Source organism: Dreissena polymorpha, chromosome 2, assembly GCF_020536995.1.
Source record: "Dreissena polymorpha isolate Duluth1 chromosome 2, UMN_Dpol_1.0, whole genome shotgun sequence".
Taxonomy (NCBI): domain Eukaryota; kingdom Metazoa; phylum Mollusca; class Bivalvia; order Myida; family Dreissenidae; genus Dreissena; species Dreissena polymorpha.
In genome coordinates this window covers 33229540-33254961 of record NC_068356.1, presented here as the reverse complement: position 1 = coordinate 33254961, position 25422 = coordinate 33229540, and the positions used below count along the sequence as shown (strand labels likewise).

The 25422-nt window shown below is 34.1% G+C and overlaps 1 protein-coding gene across 2 annotated transcripts in view; it reads right to left on the bottom strand.

Annotated features, from left to right (window-relative positions):
• Positions 1-21900: 21900 nt before the first annotated feature.
• LOC127866520 (VPS35 endosomal protein-sorting factor-like) overlaps positions 21901-25422 on the bottom strand; it is a 63375-nt gene continuing 59853 nt past the window's right edge. Inside the window, exons 25-26 of one of the 2 annotated variants that reach the window (XM_052407086.1) lie at positions 22382-22517; positions 21901-22192 (exon numbers count right to left, since the gene is read on the bottom strand). In XM_052407086.1, coding sequence (XP_052263046.1) covers positions 22134-22192; positions 22382-22517 — 195 coding nt within the window. In that variant the 3' untranslated portion in view covers positions 21901-22133. The remainder of the gene's footprint in view (positions 22193-22381; positions 22518-25422) is intronic. The other variant, XM_052407083.1, reaches the window with a different exon arrangement.

The window sequence follows — 25422 nt, the reverse complement described above, 5'->3', positions numbered from 1 at the left end:
CTTCGTCATAATAAAAAATGATCAAAACACATTTTTTTCATTTGGAAAAACTTATGATGAATTGAGAGTTTTTCTTCAGACTTATAAGATAAACTGCCCCAAATACTGATGACTATTATTTTGGCGGATTATGTTCGCCGCTTTGAACGCACTCAAAACACCATATGCATAATTATGTATTGTCTTATAAAAAATCGAAACGAAAGAAGAAAGTATGGGTGATCGCAAGTTGTTTCTCTCTTTTATCCAGGCGACCTTTTTATCCCAATTGAACCAGATTCAACCACAGACGGGATATCGTTTGGACAAACGGCACTAAATTTCCGCTCGGAATTAAAGTGTTTGCAATAAACGGAAAAGTTCGACGTTCTTCTTTACGATTTGTACTGAAAATGGTTCAATTTAACCACTTTGTTAATTTTAGCGTACGTTTACCAGCTACGAATCAATAATTGCCTTTCACTGGCTGTGATACATTAACTACGGCAAGTGCACATAAAAAATTCCATGTTTATTCATTTTGTTTAAAGAATAATTATGCAACACTTTACATCTCCTCTTCGGCATTATTTACATAAAATTATAAGTGCAAACAGATTCATTCTTTCAATAAGTATTTAGTAATAATCCGACTTCGGTCTCGTCGTTTTATATTGAAAAAGGTTTAAAGCGGGTATATACGATTTTTATATGTGCTGAATTGTAAAATATTTATACAAATATGTTATAATAACACACAATATGCAAGAAAAATGATACATTTAAGACGAATTTTATAAAATACAGCAAATACAAATTAGCGCCCCGAGCCGATTGTGACGAAGATAATTCGTAATTATTTCCCTACAATAACCGATGCATTCGTCTTTTTAGTAAGTGTTCGTGTGTCGTATGAATCGATATCGCTGCAGGAATTTCAAATGAACCGTTAAACTAAATTTAGATTCACATCGTACATGCATGATATACATGCTGGCGAATTCGGCTGTACAGCCTTTTTCGATTTCAGAATTTAATATCTGGCTTATTTAGCATTTTTCGACACATGTTCTTCTTAACTTTTATTTTAGTTTATATTGAAATATATGTATAATAAGTTTTTACACATTTTATATTAATAAATAAATATTTTACAAGATTGTGTATACCCGCTTTAAGACAAGCGCCCGAGTCGATTATAGTACATTCGGATACTTTTTCTCGGTAGCGGCTTTTATCGTTATAAAACAATTGCTTAGTGCACTTGTACTCAACTGTCCAATTTTGAAAAAATACTGACTTTTTTTATCCAATACCGGAATTTATTATATACCTGTTTAATGCTTTTAACAAAATACAGGTTGTATCAATCGTTGAAATAAAAAATCCCGTATTACGCTACTCGCTGTTTCCAATGCCGTATTACCATACTAGCCGGACTACTTCGACCCATTTAATGACGTCACATTACGCGCACCGAAAATAGAAATATTTTATATTACGAAATATATTAGGTAGTACATCGTGCGACGTCATTTCTGCGACGAAACAGAATATTTTTATCTAAACTCAATGGAATTTAAGGACCTGTCGGATGTGGTGTTTTTTAACAGTAAACTATTTGTTAAAAACATCGAACGAATTCAAAACGTATTTTGGAGTGTGTGTTTATCATGCATAAATGTATAAGAATACAATAAAATAGTGTGGTTTAAACTAAGTTTCAATAAAAACATGGAAGATAGAAGTGGAAGTGCATATTGGTTCAACGTTTTTGTTATAAACATCGGATTAAAGTTGTCAACTTAATTGTTATAAACATTGGATTAACAATTGCATTAAGGTAAGCGTGTCGGAAACCTGTGTTTTCCCGGTTCGAATGTTTACACGTTAATTTACATAAACTGTATTCATACGCGTCTTAAATAAACTATGGCGTACCGTTTTAGTCATTGTTTTGTCAGTTTTGTTAAAGTAAAAAATACAATTGTTAACTGTTTTCGTTAGTTGTTGTATATATTAAAAGAAATATTACGCTAGTCAATTGTTCCAAGAGTTTGTATCACTCTCGTGGCTTGTGCTATTTCGCATCACACTCGAGGCTCCGCCGTGATACGTCATCACACAAGCCACTCGAGTGATACGAACTCTTGGAACAATTGACTAACGAAATATTCCGTATATATTGGACGGTCAAGTGGTGCATATGCAGAATGCCGATTGGATGAATTTATTGGATATAGAATAAAATGACATCTACTTCAGTATAGCGTAAACACAAGAATACGTATCCTAGCAAATGAATAACGCGGATGAAAGTTTTAAATACCAATAATTATCATTTGTTCCGCCACATTATTTCTATCAGTGTTTACGTCTCTGATTTGGACATTTCCATGTCAATGGCGCAATACGACTGCTAAAACATAAAGGAAAACATATAAAGAAACGTTATTCGGTTTCACACATATTTTTGACACGATATGGATTAACGTTCGTGCATCACGATTCCAACGTCAATATCAAGAAAATTAAGCGTATATTGAGAATTACATTATCTAAGAATGATTGGAATACCCAACTGTCCGGGATTAAGCACTCACACTTTTCATCCTCACGCTTACATATACGGAGTGAAATAGTTCTATATAGTTCGCCGGACTATAACGGTCACGAATTTTTAACAATAGCCAAAGTAACGAAACTGTGTGTACAATAGCTAATTTGCATCATTGCTATGTATAAATACTTTGTTATACACATAGTTACATATATTACTATAAATATAGCAAAATAAATAAGAACGCTTGTTCGTAACAAAAAAAAAAAGAAACTATCGTCAAAAAAACACTTTTTCGATTTCAATAAAATTAAAACACATATTTAACTAGAAATAACTACAAATAACCCAGTTCTAAACTTTCCTAATAAGATTTAAAAAAGAACTTTGGTTTAAAAAAAATCAACGAGTCGGTTTACCACTTCATTGTCATGGATTTGCATTACCAGGATTAACCCTTTTATGGATTTATGTGCGGTTGGCGGGTATCGTGTCCTCACGTGTTCTTGAAAACCAAGCGTTACAATTGACATTAAGTACATCGGGCAGACTAAACAAAGTTTTGGGAAATAAACGATATAAAATTTATACTTTTTTTTCAGTATATGTTGAACAATATGTATGATAGCAAATAAACTATAAATTTTGATTTATTAATGTCCACGTATTTCCTTAGACAATGTAATTTCAATTGGTATTGTGTTCCTCCTGAACAGCCATATACGTGTCTTAAGTTTTTTTACGGCAAATTTTACGAATTGATTGAAAAACTATTACTTTATGTTTCTCCAATATGAACTATAAACAAGTATATGCCAGTTCGTCAATACAACTCGACATGGTGTAAATACTTGAAACACACACAAAGAAAACAAGAGAGATAGTATTTCGCTCACGACTTACCTTAGAACTTAAACTTTAAACGCTTGACTCCTAGGACAGACTTAAACAAAACATGTATTATATATCATAATACCCTTAATGAAAACACATGTTCTATTCGAGTTTACATTGATTAGACGCACTGCACAATTAAGCGTTATATTATATGATGGCTATAATAAAACGCACCAGCAAATATAAACATTTCTTTTGGTTTGAGATTGTGATTTGGACAAGTGAGCTTAATGGCAACAACTGAACCAATCTTAACTAAGGCTAACTGGAAACCCATTTAATTACCGCTGATAAGTTAATCTAAGTTAATAAGTAAGGTATTCGGAAGTGTGTATCAACGTTCGTTATTGATAAAACTCGCAACAATAAAAACTAATGATAGTACTTTAGTAAGTAACTGATTGCTTTGTAATGTTGATAAATACAAAAATTCACAGAACGTCATTTGACTATCATTATGGAAATTGAATACTCGTTCAGAATGATATACGCAAGAGCTCTACTTATAATCGTGTTTATTATTTCTTTAGCATGATAACATAAAGATGTACAGACAGAATTTTATTTCTGTGAGGAAGTCATATGTTTTTATTTCAAATGAATTGCGCTTTAAATCAATCTGTTGTAATGATATATTGAAACATGTGCAGGTACAAATTGACCCAAATACTAAACATAAACTATGCATACTCTGATAATGGTTTTCGATCTATGCCGAACCGTATGAAAGCGTCAACACGGTGACATAACAATGCAGTAGAGTAAAGAACGTGTACCAACTTACAACATAGGTTTCAAAATGGCATTCACTTTAATAAGAATGTTACTTCTTTGAGTTCAAATACAATTCAACGAAAGGGCCATGATGGCCCTTTATCGCTCGCTTAAATTCACGGGCGCAAATTACTGAAGCTTTTCCCTGGTTATACATATGTTTAGTTTTTAACTCCACAAACATGATCTTTATTTGTGAAGATAAACATTCATTCCAAGTTGCATTACGTCTAAGTCATAAATGTTTATTATTATCTAATGACCGAGTTGTTTCGCGCATGTATCTTAAATTCAAATTCAACCTAGATAAAACCAAGATAAATGTTCTGTCAGGACTACATACAGATTTAGACTTAAATGTTGCCTTAATGTTGCCTATACTTAAAACAAAGTTTAGTCTATTAGCATTTGACCGGATGACATCGGTCCTTTGCGCACGGTACCCATACTCAACCTCGGTCTTAATGTTAAGATAACATGATGATCAAGTTTTATCAACTTAAAGTCATGAAAGTGGCCTCTTTAGTGGTAACAAGGATTTTTTTCATATTTGACCCGATGAGCTGTAAAATGTAGCTAACTTGTTTCAAACGTTTGCTATCGTTGAGCTGTATTTAAAACTAGTCACACCAACAGACCTCTCAAAGCCGACCCCTGAAAGTCATTGCCGGCATAAAAGAGAATTCAATACTGATGCGCGCTGTAATTTCCGCGCACAATCAAGTGACATTCTAGATTTCAAACGCAGCCAATGCGTACCATAATTAACATTATTGAAAAATAACAAATGTCTCCTACACAGGGAGACAGGAGTGTTTCCTGAAATTAGTCTGCAGTTAAAGGTCTTGATTTCAAACATTTATTGGTTTGTCTCGGAATTGAAAAGGGCGGTCTGAGCCAAAAATCGGTGGTGATTTCACGTTAACACCCACCCATATACAGTTTTATTCTTATACAACAAGTAATGCTACGCTCCCTAGTATATCTCGTGTATATATCAGTTTAAACTACCTTAAACTACATAAATGTCGTTTTTAAGTGTGAATACAATTGGTCAGCATTTAATAAAGGAATGAATGTCATTGACCATTTAATAAAGTAAATGTGCACATGTATATTCGCCCAGCACAGTCCGATACATTAATACCTCGTCGAAACGCTCTATACTAATATGCAATCTTACTAAAACGCTCTAAATCAGTATGCAATTTAAATAAGACGCTTTTAACTATTATGTTATCTTAGTTAAATGTCTACACTAGGATACAATTGTACTGTAAAGCTCTGTACAAGTATTCAATCTTAATTAAATGCTCAACCCATTTATGCCTAGTGGACTCTCCCATCCTTCTAAATATGATCAATTTATTTTCAAAATAAGGGATGTATAGTATACTAATTTCTATATTTGGAATATTTCTTAAAGAAATTCCTTCAAGCAAACAGCGCAGACCCTGATGAGACGCCGCATCATGCGGCGTGTCATCTGGGTCTCCGCTGTTTGCAAAGGCTTTTTTATATACGCTAGGTATATATGGGTTAAAACTATTATGTTGTCTAAGTTAAACGCTTTACACGAGTTAACAATCATTCTATAGCACTCTTTACCAGAATGCAATCTTACTTTAAAGCTTATTACAAGTATGTAATCTCACCCAAACAATCTTTACTAGCATGCAATCTTACTTAAACAATCTTTACAAGCATGCAATGTTACTTAAACACTCTTTACTAGTATGCGACATAACTTAAACACACTTTACTAGTATGCGCCTTTACGTAAACACTCTTTACTAGTATGCGAATTTACGTAAACACTCTTTACTAGAACGCAATCTTACAGGACGCTTAATTCGTGAATGCAGTCATACTTAAACGCCCTTTTATTGACCTGTTTGTAACATGTCAGCGTGTCAAACCGTTCATGAGACTTTTCTTGACTGTTCTTGCCTTTTAACTTGAAGTCATTACATTTCCAAACACCTCAAACATATTTTGACTGGTGAAGATTGTATTGTTATCTGTACTTAAATATGATTTGAGTCAATATTACCTTAAATATGTTACGCTATTTGTCAGTTGGTGGTTCCAGTATAGACTGTAAAACGATGTCTAGACAGACATACGAGATTTTTTTTAAATTTAAATAACAATAACAGTCAACTCTGTTAACATTTAACCGAATAATCTCAAATAAAAAAATGTACTTTTTCAAAATACAACACCGACATATTTCCAGCTTAATTGATATGCGCTTTGCGTCGTGAAACAACAGCCAATTATCACAAATACACTAAGAAGGTCGTGTTCCTGAAAATGTCTGTTGTAAGAGTTCAATATTAGATCGTTCGCATTGTCGGAGAGAATGATATTTACTAGTACACACAAGTATTCAGGTTTCACAATTTAACGAAATATAGCCAAGAAGTGATTAGTCTGTTTCAATAGGTACCGTTATAAAATAGGTTTGTTTTTAAACATCAATTTCAGTGCGTTGAAAGATAATAACAACATATTTCGAAAAATGAGTAAGACAATAGATTTATGGCAATCATATACTTTGATTTAAATACACAATACGTCAGTTTTATACACAGATCATGTCGTTGGAGATTACAGTAAAGTTGCCATCCAACTTTAGCCATTCTATGTAATCCCCACGCGATTTTTTCTTAAAATCAACCTGAATAAATAACGAGATGTTCCCTAATATGAACAGCTGGGACTAAAAAAAACTATATAAAGCGAATTATTTTCGCGTGTCGCATATCATTCGTACGAGATGGGAGGTTCTCGATGCGTATTAGTTAGCTAAGCTAATGTTGGCACTTGTAATGTAAATCTCAGAGCGTGCAAAGATTTATTTGAACTGGCCACTCTTGGATTTGTTTGTATTTACTATCCTGATATGGTCAGAAAAGCGTAGCACATCTGTCAATAGTAGTCAGTTTGTGACGTTGAGTGTCGACCGTAATGCGTTTTCGCCACGGACAGTGGAGATTGTATTACGGATGTTTATGCGCAATGATACTTGACTAAAAATAACGACAAAAATAGAATCCTTGACATCATTTTTTCACTCCCGAGTGCGTATGTACCGCACAGTGATTGCGAAATTGTCTTTATTTGTGAATGACTAAAAATGGCGACACAAATAGAATCATTTACCTCGTTTTTTCACTCCCGAGTGCGTTTGTACCGCATTATGATTGTTATATTGTCTTCATTTGTGAATGAAGTTCACATGTAGTTTTCATCTTATCTTCAGCAAACTTGGTCAGAAGTTGTATTAGATGATATCTAGGCCAAATTCAAATATGGGTCACGTCGGAGTCTGGGTTTCTTCCAATTGTATGGATCATTTACACGGTTGTGCTTTTATGTGGTGACAAAGTTGGGGGCATCCGTGTCGTGTTGACACATTTCTAATTTGAGATTGTTTCAATAGATCCATCAAATTAGTCAAGTACTAGTTACTCATAAAAGCATATGCTAATGTTTGTAAATTTATTATTGTAAAAGTATCAATGTGCCGTGTAATTATTTCTTTAAATAAAAATCGGAGATAACCCATGAAGGTGCAATCACATTTTCCAATGGGAAATTCTGTTGTCCTGTTCCAGGCATTCCAAGGACACAGTGCAAGAAGTACGAGAGGAACCAACGTACAGTTCAAACATAGAGGACCAAGATGTTGAAGTAACAGCTATACCCCCACCTGTACCCAAGCCTGGTCCAGCAGGGCTAGACACTACTGGGAAGGAATTTGTTTTCTTTGATTTGGAAACAACAGGGTTAGGTAAAGTTTATTTTGGACGTTTTCCTTATTCACAGTGTTGCACATACAGAAGTTTATATTGGCCCAATTCAGGTATTTAGGTACTCTAAATCTCCAAAGTTGAGCTTATATATTCAAGACTATACATATTTACTAATAACACATTTCAACCTGCTACAGCTGAGTAACTCAATGTGAGATATCATGTGAATTGTTGGTCAAATTAGCATTTGATTGCATTGCAACAAGAGTTATGTTCAGACTAGTTTCTCACTTTGCTGTCATATAATAAATCAGTCTTAATCTTTATTGATAAAATGATTGTAAATACCACCGAGATGATGCAATGTTGCATTACCTGCAACCGGCTGTAGTATATTGTAGTGCGTCATTTACGTATTGAAACACTCTTAGCTTCTTCAGATTTATGAATAAATAAGATGCCAAAAACTAACTTTCATATATCCATGAAGCGAAGAAAAGAGCGTTTCAATTTTCATAATAACAATAATTATGCTCCCTCTTGGAAGAAGAGGGGTAGTATTGTTTTGCTGGATGTTGGTCTGTCTGTAGAACATTTAGCTTCCGATCAATAATTCGACAACACATTCACAGATTGGCTTTTTACTTTCCATGTGCATAGGCATTGGACAGTATATAACCCCTATTGAAATTAGGGTCACTAGGTCAAAGTTCAAGGTCACACTTAGTGTGAAAATTGTTTCCAATTAATAACCTTTCAACTTGAAAAATTATCTGAAACCACAATGCATAGAGAATGGATGTTAAGGAACTTCTTCTATGATTGTTCAAATTATGCTTCAAAATAAGTCCTGTCCTGGGGGGGGGCAAGGTTTTCCCTTTTATGTTTATAGTAAACACTTCAAAAGTATTTTAAGAAGTTTGCATTGTACTTGGGTAAGCAACCCAGGGCTTTCTGATTAACAGATCTAAAATGGATTTTGTGCAATTTCTATGTAAAATGTTTGAGGGTTTTTTTCAGAGCGTACTTCTCACATAATTCAGATTGCTGCGGTGCATACAACTGGTCAGTTTTCAAAATATGTGATGCCTGAGAAGATGTCCTTTAGAGCATCAGAAATAACTGGAGTGACAGTTGTTGGCGAGTTTATGCTTGTCAAGGGACAAGCAGTAACAGCTGTCCCAATCAAATCTGCATTGAACAGTTTCGTAACATTCTGACAGAAATGTTCACCAGTTATTTTAGTAGGGCATAATATAGAGTCTTTTGATTGTAAAGTATTGCTCCATGCTATCCATAATTGTGGAAAAATGTTTGAGTTTCAGCAAAATATGTGTGGCTTTTTAGATACTTATAAAATGTTAAAGGAAGTATTACCAAATATGAAATCATATGAGCAGGAAAGTTTAGTTAAAGAGGTCATTGGGAAATCATACATGGCACATGGCGCTCTACAGGATGTTTTAGTTTTATAAAAGTTAACTCTTTTGCTATTGACCAGAATGTTGTAAACAAATATTCATCCAGCTATGACCGAGCTGTATTTGCATACAATGTGTCAAAAAATGTTACTTTCAACATCAAATCTTTGCAAACAATGATTGATAAAAAAATAATAAGTCAAGGTGTTGCAAGGCAAGTTGAAGGGAGTGGATTGCAACTTAAACATTTGACTATTGTGTCACAAAGAAATGGAATGAGTGGTTTGAGGAGCCTCCTGTCAGAGGTTACAAACGGACAAATAAGAGGCACATAATCAGAGAAAATAATATGTGCAATAGCGAGTTATTTGTTGCCTGACATCTAACCAATTTAACTTGCATCTTGTACATAGATTAGCTATGAAATCTAATAGCTGTTGCATAAATTGTTTTGCTTTTCAATGACGAACATAGTTGTTATTCTTATGTCAGTTGTATTTCTAATGTTTCACCTAAGTTGTAAGATACTTTGGCAATGCATTAAACCACAGATGATAAATCAGTGCGAAACATAATTTCGCCACTTATTGTAATCTCTGTTGTTTGTATGCCCCCGAAGGAGGGCATATAGTGATCAGACCGTCCGTCTGTCTGTCTGTCCTTCCGTCACACTTTGAGTTTAGGTTTCGCGTTTTGTTTTCGAAAAATGCTCATAACTTCTATGTCCCTTCACAATGCAACTTGATATTTGGCATGCATGTGTATCTCATGGAGTTGCACATTATGAGTGGTGAAAGGTCAAGGTCATCTTTCAAGATCAAAGGTAAAAAAACATGTATTAGAGTGGCGCAGTAGGGGGCATTGTGTTTCTGACAAACACATCTCTGGTTTTGTAGATGTACTAATCTGATAAAAAGTATTTGCGTAGTCAGAATTTTGATAGTCGTTGTGTACATCAGTAGTTGTTGTGTACATGTGTATCCTATATATGGACAACAACACATTTTTGTTAATGAATGGCAAACATGTCTTTGCTTAATGTATGTGATTTGTGTCACATATTTAACATTTTTCTATGTCCGAATAACAGGGAAATAATCATTATCTTGATTTTCAAAAATTATTATTTGGCAAAGTTATCTGGTTGTTTAAGCAAACAATGATAAATTCAACTTCAGATGGCCCAAAAAAAGACAAAAGTGTTTCTCATGTGAACAGCTTTTGACATCCTAAAGGAAGCCTTATTATAAATGTGAACAACATAAAAAATGAACAATACCTTTCCATACGCAAATTTTGACCCCTGTGACCTTGACCTTGAACTTAGGGTCCGCGTTTAGGTTCCGAAATCTGCGTTTAGGTTTCGAAAAATGCTCATAACTTCTATGTCCTTTGAGATATAACCTTCATATTTGGTATGCATGTGTATATGGACAAGGCCTTTCCATACGCACAAAAAGTTTGACATCTGTGACTTTGACATTGAACTTAGGGTCCGCGTTTAGGTTTCGAAATCTGCGTTTAGGTTTCGAAAAATGCTCATTACTTCTATGTCCTTTGAGATATAGCCTTCATATTTGGTATGCATGTGTATATGAACAAGGCTTTTCCATACGCACACAAATTTTGACCCCTGTGACCTTGACCTTGAACTTAGGGTCCACGTTTAAGTTTTGAAATCAGCGTTTAGGTTTCGAAAAATGCTCATAACTTCTTTGTCCCTTGAGATATAACCTTCATATTTGGTATGCGTGTGTATATTGACAAGGCCTTTCCATACGCATAAAAATGTTGACGCCTGTGACATTGACCTTGATTTCAGGGTCCGCGATTAGGTTTCGAAATCTGCGTTTAGGTTTCGAAAAATGCTCAGAACTTCTATCAAAGCGTTTATAGGGGGCATATGTCATCCTATGGTGACAGCTCTTGTTGAAATCGTTTTTTTATATATTTATTAATGTCCGGTTTTCTTTTAATACACATCACAAAGTTCTTAAATAATAATTTTAAAATATGACATAATGTTCAATTGACAAGCCCCAACATGGGTAACAGGTGGGTGGGGTAATTAAAGATGATTATTTGAACATCAACATTGTTTGTTCATTTGTTACATGTGAAATATTTTCATAAGTATGTATTTAATAAATATTTCTACGTGTATCACATTTCAGTTGATAATTTTATTTGTTATGGAGCAGTTATTATAAAGATATGTTTAAATTACTATAACAATGTTAGTCATTATATTTTTTTAAATAAGTCCATATTTAAATGTATGTAGCAAAACAAAATCCACGGTGACCTATCAAATTTTTTACTTCACTGTAATGCTTAGCCAGTTTCCTTTAATTATTGAGAACTTCAAATTAATATGAGCATTACATCAACCGAAATATGCATCTGTATTGCATGTCATCAATTTGAACTGTGCAATAAAAAGTTAAAACCAAACAAAAAACTAGTCATACTTATGTCTCATTATCTTTTTACCATTTCCAATATTTTTGGTTTTAAATGTGTTCAGTATGATAATACAAAGGTAACAGTTGCTCATCTAATACAATCTCAATATTACTAGGTCATTTTTAATGTATTACAAACAAAAGTGTTACCCTACCCCCAAGAATATGCCCTAGAAAAATGACAATTTTTCAAACGCAAATGGCATTTATTTCAGATACTGATCCATTAATCACCATACAAAAAATTATAGCATTCCGGATATTTTGACAATTTTCACGAAACGATCGAAAATCCTTAACAACAATTTTGTTACAGTATTGCATCAAAACAATGAGTTCCTTACCCATCAGAGTAAACACCCATCAATAATGTTAAAAACCTTATCTTATATAATGTATATTACCATCACATTACTTTTCATGTATTAACCAAGTTTCATTAATATGTCTTATATAGCTTTAGAAAATGTGAATACTTCTTGTGATTCTATTTTTATTTAAAGTCACCCGACATTTGATTTGTCCAAAAATGTATACCAAGTAAGATTATCATATTCTAAATACCTTTCAAGATGTCGAATTATTTCCGACGTATAGATGAACTGATGGATGAACACAGGAAGAAATTCACAAACAAGCCAAGGCTAACATATAGCCAAATTTGTATATGGAGTGTTTTGATCAAGTAAGAAACAGTGACTCAACCTTTGACCTCTGATGATAACCAAAAGACCTTATGACCCTTAAATAGAATACCAATTTTTGCTTGAGAAATATCAGTACTTTCTGAAAAATCCCAGGATCAAGTAATACGTTATGCATATACCTAGTTACTTCATGTGTTACTAAGCAGATGGACGAATAAACAAAGGAAGGAATTGGCAGACAAACATACAGGAAACATATAGCTGAATGTTTATACCAAGCCTTTTGTAGTTACTTATGTGCTTTTTGAGTTATTACAATAGTTCAGGTTTTGTAGACAGGCAGATACACACATGATTTAACAGTATTTATGAGAAATTGAAGGAACATTTTTCCATGTGTTTATTCTGACAGATAAGACATATGGAAAGAAGGACTGACAGATGAATGGAGGAAAAAACTTCATGTACAAAGGGTATACCTACAGATTCCTCTGGGGAACCAGTCACTCCCCTAATAATTATTTATTTAATTATATGTGTTTTATAAATACCCATAGCAATTTTGAAAGAAATGTATGACATATTCTTTCAGGTAAGAATTAAATGTTTAATGCACCCCCATAATTTGAAGAAACAGAAACTCTTTCCACAGGAATATTGTTTTAATTGTAGTCCCACTCTTTATTTGTAGTTGTAGCGCATTTTCATATAAATTTGTACAGTTAATCAGTTTATAATTAAAGAAATAAAAAGCAAGTTATAAATACTTAAATATCTGGAAAAAAATAATAACAATTAAAATAGAATCTAAAATGCTTTGGGGAGGTATTCGCAGATAAAATACAAAAGTAATATGGTTACATATTGCATAACGTTTAAAGTCTATGCTAGCAAAATGACTATCAATTCTTGTTATTTATCGATCCAAAGATGTGCTTTTTAAATGAACTGCCTTTAAAAAGCAAAATAATGTGCATGACTATTTGTCAATAAACATACATAAAGGTCATAAATATCAAAATCTTTACTCGACAAGCACTCTTAGCACTTGATAAAAGACACCTTCCAGGAGGAACTGCACTATGGCAATTATCTCTTCTATCCGGTAAGTGACAAATATACTGAGACCCCTGCCGTGCAGGAAACCGTGTTTTAAGACAATGCTGTAACACAAATCAAGCGAGTGGACAATATTAAAGTCACCTATATGGGTGAAAGTGACAGGCTCTGCTGTTTAAAGGATTGTTAAGGCAGACAAAGATACTCCCACTGACCAAGCTGTTTGTTTAAGAAGCTGACCCACGGTGAAAGCAATTACAAAAGACCTAATGTCAACACTATCAGTATTTGACATTCTCACTAAGCTTGAATTCTAGTTGAATTGAGCAATCTAAGGCTGCGTAGCTAATCAATTATGCATGTTTGCTCAGAAACTCTAAGAGTTCTCCATTAGACTTATCTTTTTGAAATGTACACATCTATGTTCATATATATTTCAATATAAAACATGATGGCAAAAGAAATGATCAATGCATTCTTTCCTTAACCTAACGATCTGTATGTCTTAATATGTTAATATTAAAAAACATTTACAATACTCATTTATATCGACTTACTTAAAGGACATTACAATTATAAATCATGAGTTGGCTAGTTTAATGTTTACTATTTCTAATACTTTTGTCTGATTATAACAACTGTGTCCAAATAAAATTCGAAACATAAACATAAAGAAATCAAATATTTGATTTCCATGACTAACTCCACATTTAATACTTAAGTCGATGATTTGATTTATACATTTCTGCATGCAAAACTGAGCACTGTAGGATTCCTGTAGGAGGGTATGTAATTATTTAACTTATCAATGTTTTCATTTGCTATCTACCTTTATTCACATGGTACGGGTAGCTCTCCTGGCAGGAGGCGGATAGCATGGCAAGCACACGCGTGTAAACAATTACCTTGGCATCAGAGAAGGGCTCCCACGTGCAGTTCTGTAGAATGTAGAGGAGGCCCCTCAACAGGTACACCACGCTTGAATCAGAATTGTCCTGTAACCTTGGGAGCATGAAAATTAATTTCATTGAAACTCGCAGAGACAGGCAACATAAGTCTGACAAATCCTGTGGTATCAGAAATATCACAAACATTTTATATTTAGATTTAAAAAGTATTGGTCTAGTAGAATAAACGGCATGTTTGTTCTAACTCAATGCACACAGGAAAACATATAAAGAAACGATATACGGATTCACACATATTTTTAACGCAATATGCATTTACGTTCGCGCTTTACGATTCCGATGTATCAATATCAAGAAAATTTAGCGTTTATCGTGAATTTTAAAATTTAAGAATGATTGGAATGCCCAACTGCCCTGGATTAAGCACTCTCACTTTTCACTATCACGCTTACATGTACGGAGTGAAAATATCTTAGCATTACTAATAACTAGACTAATATTTCTATATAGTTCGCCGGATTATAACGGTCACAATTTTGTAACAATAGCATAAATAACAAAACAATGTGTACAATAGCTCATTTGCATCATAACTAGGTATTAACACTTTGTTATACACATAGTTACATGTATTACTATAAATGTCCAAATAAATAAGAACGCTTATTCTTAACAAAAAAGATAGAAACGATCGTCAAATAACACTATTTCGATTTCAATAAAATTGAAACACATTTTAACTAGAAATATCTACAAATAAAACAGTTATATACTTTTCTAATAAAATTGGAAAAAGAACTTCGGTTAAAAACACAATGAGTTGGTTTACCACTCCATTTTCAAAAGAATTGCATTACCGGGGTTAAAGGGGTCTTTTCACAGTTTTTGGCATGTATTGAAGTTTCTCATTAAATGCTTTATATTGATAAATGTTAACATTGGATCTAAAAAGCCATTGGATCCAGTAAAAAAAAAACAAGATTTTTTTTTTTTTAAGAAAAAGAAAAAAACCTTCATCTGCGCTCGAACCACTGACCCCTGGAGTCATGGAGTAATAGTCTACCGCTTAGACCACTCGGCCATCCGTCCTCATGCAATGCAGGATGTATTTTATACTTTATATAAGCAATCCTCGTAGTTTCACAAAATATAAAGGCAACAACAGAACTCTCCAAATTATTCAATCGTTTCACGTTGCAACGCTTTATAATTTTTAGGTTTTTAAATCGTCGAAAGATGCATATATTGGATATATAAGGGCATGGTAAATGTTCATAATTACTGTTTCCTCACAAAATTCATAATTAAAACGAACATTTGCGAATCAAAAACTACTTTTTATAATTTTGTCAATATACCAAAACGTGAAAAGGCCCCTTTAACCCTTTTGTGGATTAATTTGCGGTTGTCGGGTATCGTGTTCTCACGTGTTCTTGAAAACCAAGCGTAACATTCGACATTAAGTACATCGCGTCGCTTGATTGCTATAGTGCTCTATCTACCATTTTCATTTTTGGAAAAAACGCATGTTAAAGCGGGTATATACGATCTTGTCAAATATTTATTTATTAATATAAAATGTGTAAAAACTTATTATACATATATTTCAATATGAACTAAAATAAAAGTTAAGAAGAACATGTGTCGAAAAATGCTAAATAAGCCAGATATTTAATTCTGAAATCGGAAAAGGCTGTACAGCCGAATTCGCCAGCATGTATATCATGCATGTACGATGTGAATCTAAATTTAGTTTAACGGTTAATTTGAAATTCCTGCAGCGATATCAATTCATACGACACACAAACATTTACTAAAAAGACGAATGCATCGGTTATTGTAGGAAACTAATTACGAATTATCTTCGTCACAATCGGCTCAGGGCCCTAATTTGTATTTGCTGTATTTTATGAAATTCGTCTTAAATGTATCATTTTTCTTGCATATTGTGTGTTATTATAACATATTTGTATCAATATTTTACAATTCAGCACATATAAAAATCGTATATACCCGCTTTAAACCTTTTTCAATATAAAACGACGAGACCGAAGTCGGATTATTACTAAGTACTTATTGAAAGAATGAATCTGTTTGCACTTATAATTTAATGTAAATAATGCCGAAGAGGAGATGTAAAGTGTTGCATAATTATTCTATTTAGACAACTCGTACTTCTTGAACACGGACAGCGATATTCGAGCAATACGGTTCCAAGAAAGATCCACGCGCGCTAAGATGGGTTTGTTGTCAAAGAAGTCAAGTGGTAACGTTTCGAGCTTAAAGGGGCCTTTTCACAGATTTTGGCATTTTTTAACTTATTCATTAAATGCTTTATATCGATAAATGTAAACATTGGATCGTAAAAGCTCCAGTAAAAAATCAAGAATAAAATTAAAAAAAGGAAAAGAACATTGCCCGGACTAGGTTTCGAACCAGTGACCCCTGGAGTCCTGCCAGAGTCCTGAAGTAAAAACGCTTTAGCCTACTGAGCTATTCCGCCGAGTACATATACTTGAAGTATTTTATACTTTATATAAGCAATCTTCGTAGTTTCACAAAATTTAACGACAAAAACCGAACTCTCCAAATTATTCAATCGTTTCGCGTTGCAACGCTTTATAATTTTTAGGTTTTAAAATCGTCAAAAGATGCATATAATGGCTATATTAGACCATGGTAAATGTTCAGTATTACTGTTTCCTCACAAATATCATAACTAAAACGAAAATTTGCGGATCTGAAACAACTTTGTTCAATTTTGTCAATTTACCAAAGCGTGAAAAGATCCCTTTAAAGGGGCCTTTTCACAGATTTTGGCATTTTTTTTTAACTTATTCATTAAATGCTTTATATTGATAAATGTAAACATTGGATCGTAAAAGCTCCAGTAAAAAATCAAGAAAAAAAATAAAAAAGGAAAAGAACATTGCCCGGAGCAGGTGTCGAACCAGTGACCCCTGGAGTCCCGCCAGAGTCCTGAAGTAAAAACGCTTTAGCCTACTGAGCTATTCCGCCGAGTACACATCGTTGATGTATTTTATACCTTATATAAGCAATCTTCGTAGTTTCACAAAATTTAACGACAAAAACAGAACTCTCCAAATTATTCAATCGTTTCGCGTTGCAACGCTTTATAATTTTTAGGTTTTAAAATCGTCAAAAGATGCATATAATGGCTATATTAGAGCATGGTTAATGTTCAGTATTACTGTTTCCTCACAAATATCATAACTAAAACGAAAACTTACGAATCTGAAACAACTTTTTTCAATTTTGTCAATTTACCAAAGCGTGAAAAGATCCCTTTAATGTGTGAAGAAAATGTTAACTTTGTAGAATAATAACTGCCGATAAATATTGTCGATTAGTTCTTAATCCGATTTTGAGAAGATGAAGGCATGCAGTAGAAGTGCACGTTAACTTTCTTGTTATAGAGGGTTAACGTAAATTGAAATCTGCAGATTACAAGCTAGCATTAAAAAGCAACATACAGTCATGAATGTGGCTTCTATAGTGGTAACAAGGATATTTCTCATATTTGACTCGGTGAGCTAAAAAATGTAGATCATGTGTTTCAAAAGTTTGCTATCAATCAGCAGCATTTAAAACAAGTCAAACCAACAGACCTCTGAAAGCCATTACCGGCATAAAAAAGAATTTAATACTCATACGCGCTGTAATTTCCGCGCACAATCAAGTGACATTCTAGATTTCAAACGCAGCCAATGCGTACCGTTATTTACATTATTGAAAAAAGCAAATGTCTCCTACACAGTGAGACAGGAGTGTTTCATGAAATTAGTCTGCAGTTACAGGTCTTGATTTCAAACATTATTGGTTTGTCTCGGAATTGGAAAGGGCGGTCTGGGGCAAAAATCGGTGATGATTGCACGTAACACCCACCCAAATACAGTTTTATTCTTATACAAAAAGCCATGAGCACTATGCTCTCTAGTATATCTCATGTATATATCAGTTTAAACTACCGCAAACTACATAATCATCGTTTTAAAGTGTGAATACAATTGGCCAATGCATGTCATTGACCAGTTAATCAATTTACTGTTTACATGTATATTGGCCCAGTACAGTCCGATACAGTAACACCTCGTCCAAACGCTCTTTACTAATAAGCTATCTTCCTTCAACGTTTTTAACCAGTATGCAGTTTTAATAAGTACGCTTTAGACTATTATGTTATCTTAGTTAAACGTCTACACTAGAATACATTTTTACTGTAAGCTAGCATTAAAAAGCAACATAAAGTCATGAATGTGGCTTCTATAGTGGTAACAATGATATTTCTCATATTTGACTCGGTGAGCTAAAAAATGTAGATCATGTGTTTCAAAAGTTTGCTATCAATCAGCCGCATCTAAAACAAGTCAAACCAACAGACCTCTGAAAGCCATCACCGGCATAAAAAAAATTCTATACTTATACGCGCTGTAATTTCCGCGCACAATCAAGTGACATTCTAGATTTCAAACGCAGCCAATGCGTACCGTTATTTACATTATTGAAAAAAGCAAATGTCTCCTACACAGTGAGACAGGAGTGTTTCATGAAATTAGTCTGCAGTTACAGGTCTTGATTTCAAACATTATTGGTTTGTCTCGGAATTGGAAAGGGCGGTCTGGGGCAAAAATCGGTGATGATTGCACGTAACACCCACCCAAATACAGTTTTATTCTTATACAAAAAGCAATGAGCACTATGCTCTCTAGTATATCTCATGTATATATCAGTTTAAACTACCGCAAACTACATAATCATCGTTTTAAAGTGTGAATACAATTGGCCAGCATTTAATAAAGAAATGCATGCCATTGACCAGTTAATCAAGTTTACATGCATATTCACCCAGTAATGTCCGATACAGTAATACCTCGTCCAAACTCTCTTTACTAATATGATATCTGCCTTCAACGTTTTTAACCAGTATGCAGTTTTAATAAGTACGCTTTAGACTATTATGTTATCTTAGTTAAACGTCTACACTAGAATACAATTTTACTGTAAAGCTCTGTACAAGTATGCAATCTTAATTAAATGCTTAAAACCACAGGTGGTTAGCGTGTGGCTATGATATTATTTAGTGAAAACATCATTTTGAATGATAAATAATCATATTATAACGAACAATCAACTTTTCTAAATACAAAATCACTATCAAATATATATATATAACAAGGTATCCAACTCAATATCACCCGAAAACGGGATGCATCGCTTTAAACAGCCATAACTTTATCAATTGTGCAGCGATTTTCACGATCTCGGTCTTATTCAACGCAGAAATGAATTTTCTTTCTGGAAATGTACATGTCTTGCCATATTTTTACAAATGCTGGGTCAACTTTTAAGAAATAACACGATACACAACTCGCGTGACTTACTTAACATCGATCAGACAGGATTAATGAATGAAATCTTCAGGTGTAAAGACACACCTTCGCATTGGACCAATGAACTCACTCGTGCGTTTAAAATGTCGGTTAGTTGAAATGTATGTAAACAAAGGTTTCAAACGGCGCTGGACAGTTAGTTTTGATGTATAATGCATCGGCAAGCGAGGAAAGAATGTTTGTTTCATACGTTTTAATGAAATATGGCATCAAGGTCCGTGAACTTTGCAGGGAAAATGCCCTTTACTCCGTGAAGATTTCATTCATTTATCCTGTCTGATCGATGTTAAGTATATATTTTATACTGAATTTTTTTTTTTCAGAAAAGTTTATTGTTCGTTATAATATGATTATTTAAAATTCAACATGATCTTTTCACTAATTAATATCATAGCCAAACGCTAACCACCTGTGCTCTTTACTAGTATGCGATTTTTCGTAAACACTCTTTACTAGTATGCAATCTTACATGGCGCTAAATTCGTGAATGCAGTTATACTTAAACGCCCTTTAATTGACATGTTCGTAAAGTGTCAGCATGTCAAACCGTTAATGAGACTTTGATTGATTGTTTTTGGCCTTAAACTTGAAGTAATTACATTTCCAGACACCTCAAACTTCTTTGGACTGGCGATTTTAGTGTTATCTGTCCTTAGATATGATTTGAGTCTATACAAATACACCCAGGTCGTGTTCCTAAAAATGTCTGAATTTTAAGAGTTCAGTATTAAATTTGTCTCATTGTCGGAGAGAATGATATTAACTTCAGTACACACAAGTATTCACGGTTCGCAATTAATCGAAATATAGCAAAGAAGTGAATAGCGAACGTCTGTTTTAATAGATACCGTTATACAATTGGTTTGTTTTTAAACATCATTTCTAGGGCGTTAAATGATAATTACAACATATTGCGAATAATGAGTCAGACAATAGATTTATGGCAATCATATACTTTGATTTAAATACAAAATACGTCAGTTTTATACACAGAACATCTCGTTGGAGATTACAGTAAAGTTGCCATCCAACTTTAGCCGTTCTATGTAATCCCAACGCGATTTTTTTCTTAAAATCAACCTAAATAAATAACGAGATGTTCTTTAATATGAGCAGCTGGGACTATAAAACCTATATCAAGCGAATGATTTTCGCGTGTCGCATATCATTCGTACGAGATGGGAGGTTCTCGATGCGTATTTGTTAGCTAAGCTAATGTTGCCGCTTGTAATGTAAATCTCAGAGCGTGCAAAGATTTATTAGAACTGGCCACTCTTGGATTTGTTTGTTTTTACTATCCTGATATGGTCAGAAAAACGTAGCACATCTGTCAATAGTAGTCAGTTGATGGTGTTGAGTGTCGACCGTAATGCGTTTTCGCCACGGACAGAGGAGATTGTATTACGGGTGTTTATGTGTAATGATACTTTACTACAAATAACGACAAAAATAGAATCATTGACATCGTTTGTTCACTCCCGAGTGCGTATGTACCGCATAATGCTTGTGATAGTGTCTTTATATGTAAAAAGCTCGAGTTTGCTCGACAGAGTTGAGCTTCTTGAAATCAAAGAATGAACATGTCATGAATAAATGCATGTAATACTTGACACTCAGTCATCGTCATTAAGTGCGTAACAATATTTAGCAAATGTTGACATATACCTATTAGTCGCGTTCTGAGAAAACTGGGAATAAAGCATGTGCGTAAAGTGTCATCGCAGATTAGCCTGTACAATCCGCACAGGCTAATCAGGGACAACAGTTTCCAATGTTATGACAGTTTACGTTTAAATGAAGTCTTTTCTTAGCAAAAAGCCAATTTAGGCGGAAAGTGTCGTCCCTGATTAGCCTGTGCACAGGCTAATCTGGGACGACACTTTACGCACATGCATTATGCATAGTTTCCTCAGAACGCGACTCATTTTACAAAAGCACTTAGCACACCAAAAGAAAAGTACAAACGAAATCATATGTTATTCTTACATATTTAATAACCATAATATTTAACACATTCTAAAGGCTTTCAAAACATCATAATATGTCTAAAATAAACAAGTATGTGAAGAACTTTAATCTGAAGCGGTAATACAAGGTTATCCGTGTCGCAAAACTAAACATGTACAATGTATTATTTAGTAAAACGCTTGTCAATTACATAAATGTCTCATAAAATAAAACTTAAATAACAGTCTTGCACGTTACTGAGAACTATGTCGTTGTTTCTAAGGGTATCCTTGACAATAGCTTTTTATACGCGTGTCCGCTTGGCGTCGCGGCCTTGAGTCTTACAAACGCCTGGATCCTCTTCTGAAAAGATAGTTTAATAATTAATAAACCTGTAAGTTTTTATCTGCAGTTAAATAATCATATCAATTTGATTTATGATGAAACACTTATTAAATTGTAACACAAAAGCACATTGCATGTACATGCATTTAATATGACATTTATAAGTTAATAATTCGGTCATTTTCACAGCTACATTGCTAACAATACCATTTGCTTGGTGGTTGCGCTGTGCTAGACTCCACAGTTTGACCGCTAGGGCGAGAAGCTGGTCCTGGGAGACGTCACCATGGGCAACCAGCGTGTGGAACAACTCCAGCGAGAGCTGAGTCTGCCGCTTCTCATTCTGGATGTTCGGCATGGGAAGATGTTGTTAAATAGTTTCACAATATTTTTTGCCGTGTTCTGAGAAAAGTGTGCTTAGTGCAAGTGTGGAAAGTGTTTTACCAGATTAGCCTGTGCAGTCCGCACAGGCTTATCCGAGACAACACTTTCCGAATAAACTGTAGTTCTGTGACGAGAGACTTCTTTTAAAATTCCATTAAGCCGAAAGTGTTGTCATTGATGAATTTTCTACGACACTTTAGGCTTATGCATCAAGCCCAGTTTGCCAAGAACGCGACTTATTTAATAGCAGTAGAGGTAAACTTTGTCCAACATATACCTCGTCTTATGTGCAAATTATTTTAACAGGATTTTATTCTTTAAAAGATGAATAAGTGTGTATCAAACAAGCCTTCTGAAACCCAAAATAATTCTTATCACAAATGAAACGGTTCATCTGGTAGATTTGTTTAATCAATCTCTTTTAACTGCTTTAATCAATCAACTGCTGACGTCACAGCCATAACCGAATCGTCATTCACACTCCAATTTTAGCTAAACAATCTATTCTTTAGATAAGACATGATGTGATAACGCATGCAAGAGACAACACTTAGCTAATCAAGAAATCAGGTCTTAACATTCATTGAGATCATTGGTTTCATTCTTACATCTTATAGACAGATCAACAGATTTAATTGACAAAAGACAGCTTTTAAATAAAAATACTAATCAGTGCGTATTTAATTGACAGTAGATAACGATAACAGAGAAAAAAAAAATAGAAAAAGAAAAAAAATACATTTAATTTTTACATTCGATTCCATAATACCAAATATCATGCTGTATTCATAAGACTATAATGTACAATTGCATATTTGGACCTTCATATTTATAGGATGAGGAGGTGTTCATTTGCTCTATCTTGAACTGACAGCAAAAATGTTCAGAGAAGTGCATTGCTTAATAAAAGTTATTAATCCTTCATTTGATTAGCGACGTATGTTGCAATTGTAAACTGCCATCAGTGGCAGTGAGCAACTATCGGGGTTACCTATAAGACGGTGAGATGGTTGCAATGGTTTACTCTGGGCAGTGAGGGACTTGAGATGATTACCATGGTTACCTTTAGGTTGTTGAGAGACTTTGGAGGGTCAAACTGATTACATTCTGGAGTTTTGAGAGACTCAGATGGTTACAACAGTTACCTCAGGGGTGGTGAGAGACTTGAGATGGTTTCAATGTTAACCTATAGGTGGAGAGAGACTTGAGATGGTTACCATGGTTACCTCAGGGTTGATGAGAGACTTGAGATGGTTACTATGGTTACTACAGGGGAGACTTGAGCTGGTTACAATTCTTAACTCTGGGGTGGTTAGATACTTTAAATGGTTACAATGGTTTCCTCTGGGGTTGTTAGAGACTTGATACGGTAAAAATGGTTACCTCTGGGTTGGTAAGAGACTTGAGATGGCCGAGAATCTCGTCTACCAGCGTGCTACAGATGCCCACCACCTCACTGACATACTTGGGGTCTGACCCGTACAAGCTGTCGTTTGAGTCCACTGAAAACTATTGGATTGCATTTAGCAAAAAAATAACATACTTGCCATGCTATTTTGTTCATATAATACAATACTTTGTAATTTTTTGAATACCAGACGCATAGAAAATATTATTATACAACCTTTATTTAACAACACATTTTTTACAGTATTGCACCAAAACAATGAGTCCCTTACCCATCAGAAGAAAAAAACAAAAATAATGATAATAACCTTGTCTTATGTGTATATTACCATCACATTACTTTTCATGTATTGACCAAGTTTCATTAATATGTCTTATGTAGCTTTCGAAAATTTAAATACTTCTTGTAATTCTATTTTTTATTTTATGCCACCCGACATTTGATTTGTCCAAAAATGTATACCAAGTAAGATTATCAGAATCTAACTACCTTTCAAGATGTCTAATTTTTTCCGACGTATAGATGAACTGATGGATGAACACAGGAAGAATTGACATGTTCGTAAAGTGTCAGCATGTCAAACCGTTAATGAGACGTTGCTTGATTGTTTTTGGCTTTAAACTTGAAGTAATTACATTTCCAGACACCTCAAACTTCTTTGGACTGGCGATTTTAGTGTTATCTGTCCTTAGATATGATTTGAGTCTATACAAATACACCCAGGTCGTGTTCCGGAAAATGTCTGAATTTTAAGAGTTCAGTATTAAATTGGTCACATTGTCGGAGAGAATGATATTAACTTCAGTACACACAAGTATTCACGGTTCGCAATTAATCGAAATATAGCAAAGAAGTGAATAGCGAACGTCTGTTTTAAAAGATACCGTTATACAATGGGTTTGTTTTTAAACATCAGTTCTATGGCGTTAAATGATAATTACAACATATTTCGAATAATGAGTCAGACAATAGATTTATGGCAATCATATACTTTGATTTAAATACAAAATACGTCAGTTTTATACACAGAACATCTCGTTGGAGATTACAGTAAAGTTGACATCCAACTTTAGCCGTTCTATGTAATCCCAATGCGATTTTTTTTCTTAAAATCAACCTAAATAAATAACGAGATGTTCTTTAATATGAGCAGCTGGGACTATAAAACCTATATCAAGCGAATGATTTTCGCGTGTCGCATATCATTCGTACGAGATGGGAGGTTCTCGATGCGTATTTGTTAGCTAAGCTAATGTTGCCGCTTGTAATGTAAATCTCAGAGCGTGCAAAGATTTATTATAACTGGCCACTGTCCTGGATTTGTTTCTATTTACTATTCTGATATGGTCAGAAAAACGTAGCACATCTGTCAATAGTAGTCAGTTGATGGTGTTGAGTGTCGACCGTAATGCGTTTTCGCCACGGACAAAGGAGATTGTATTACGGATGTTTATGT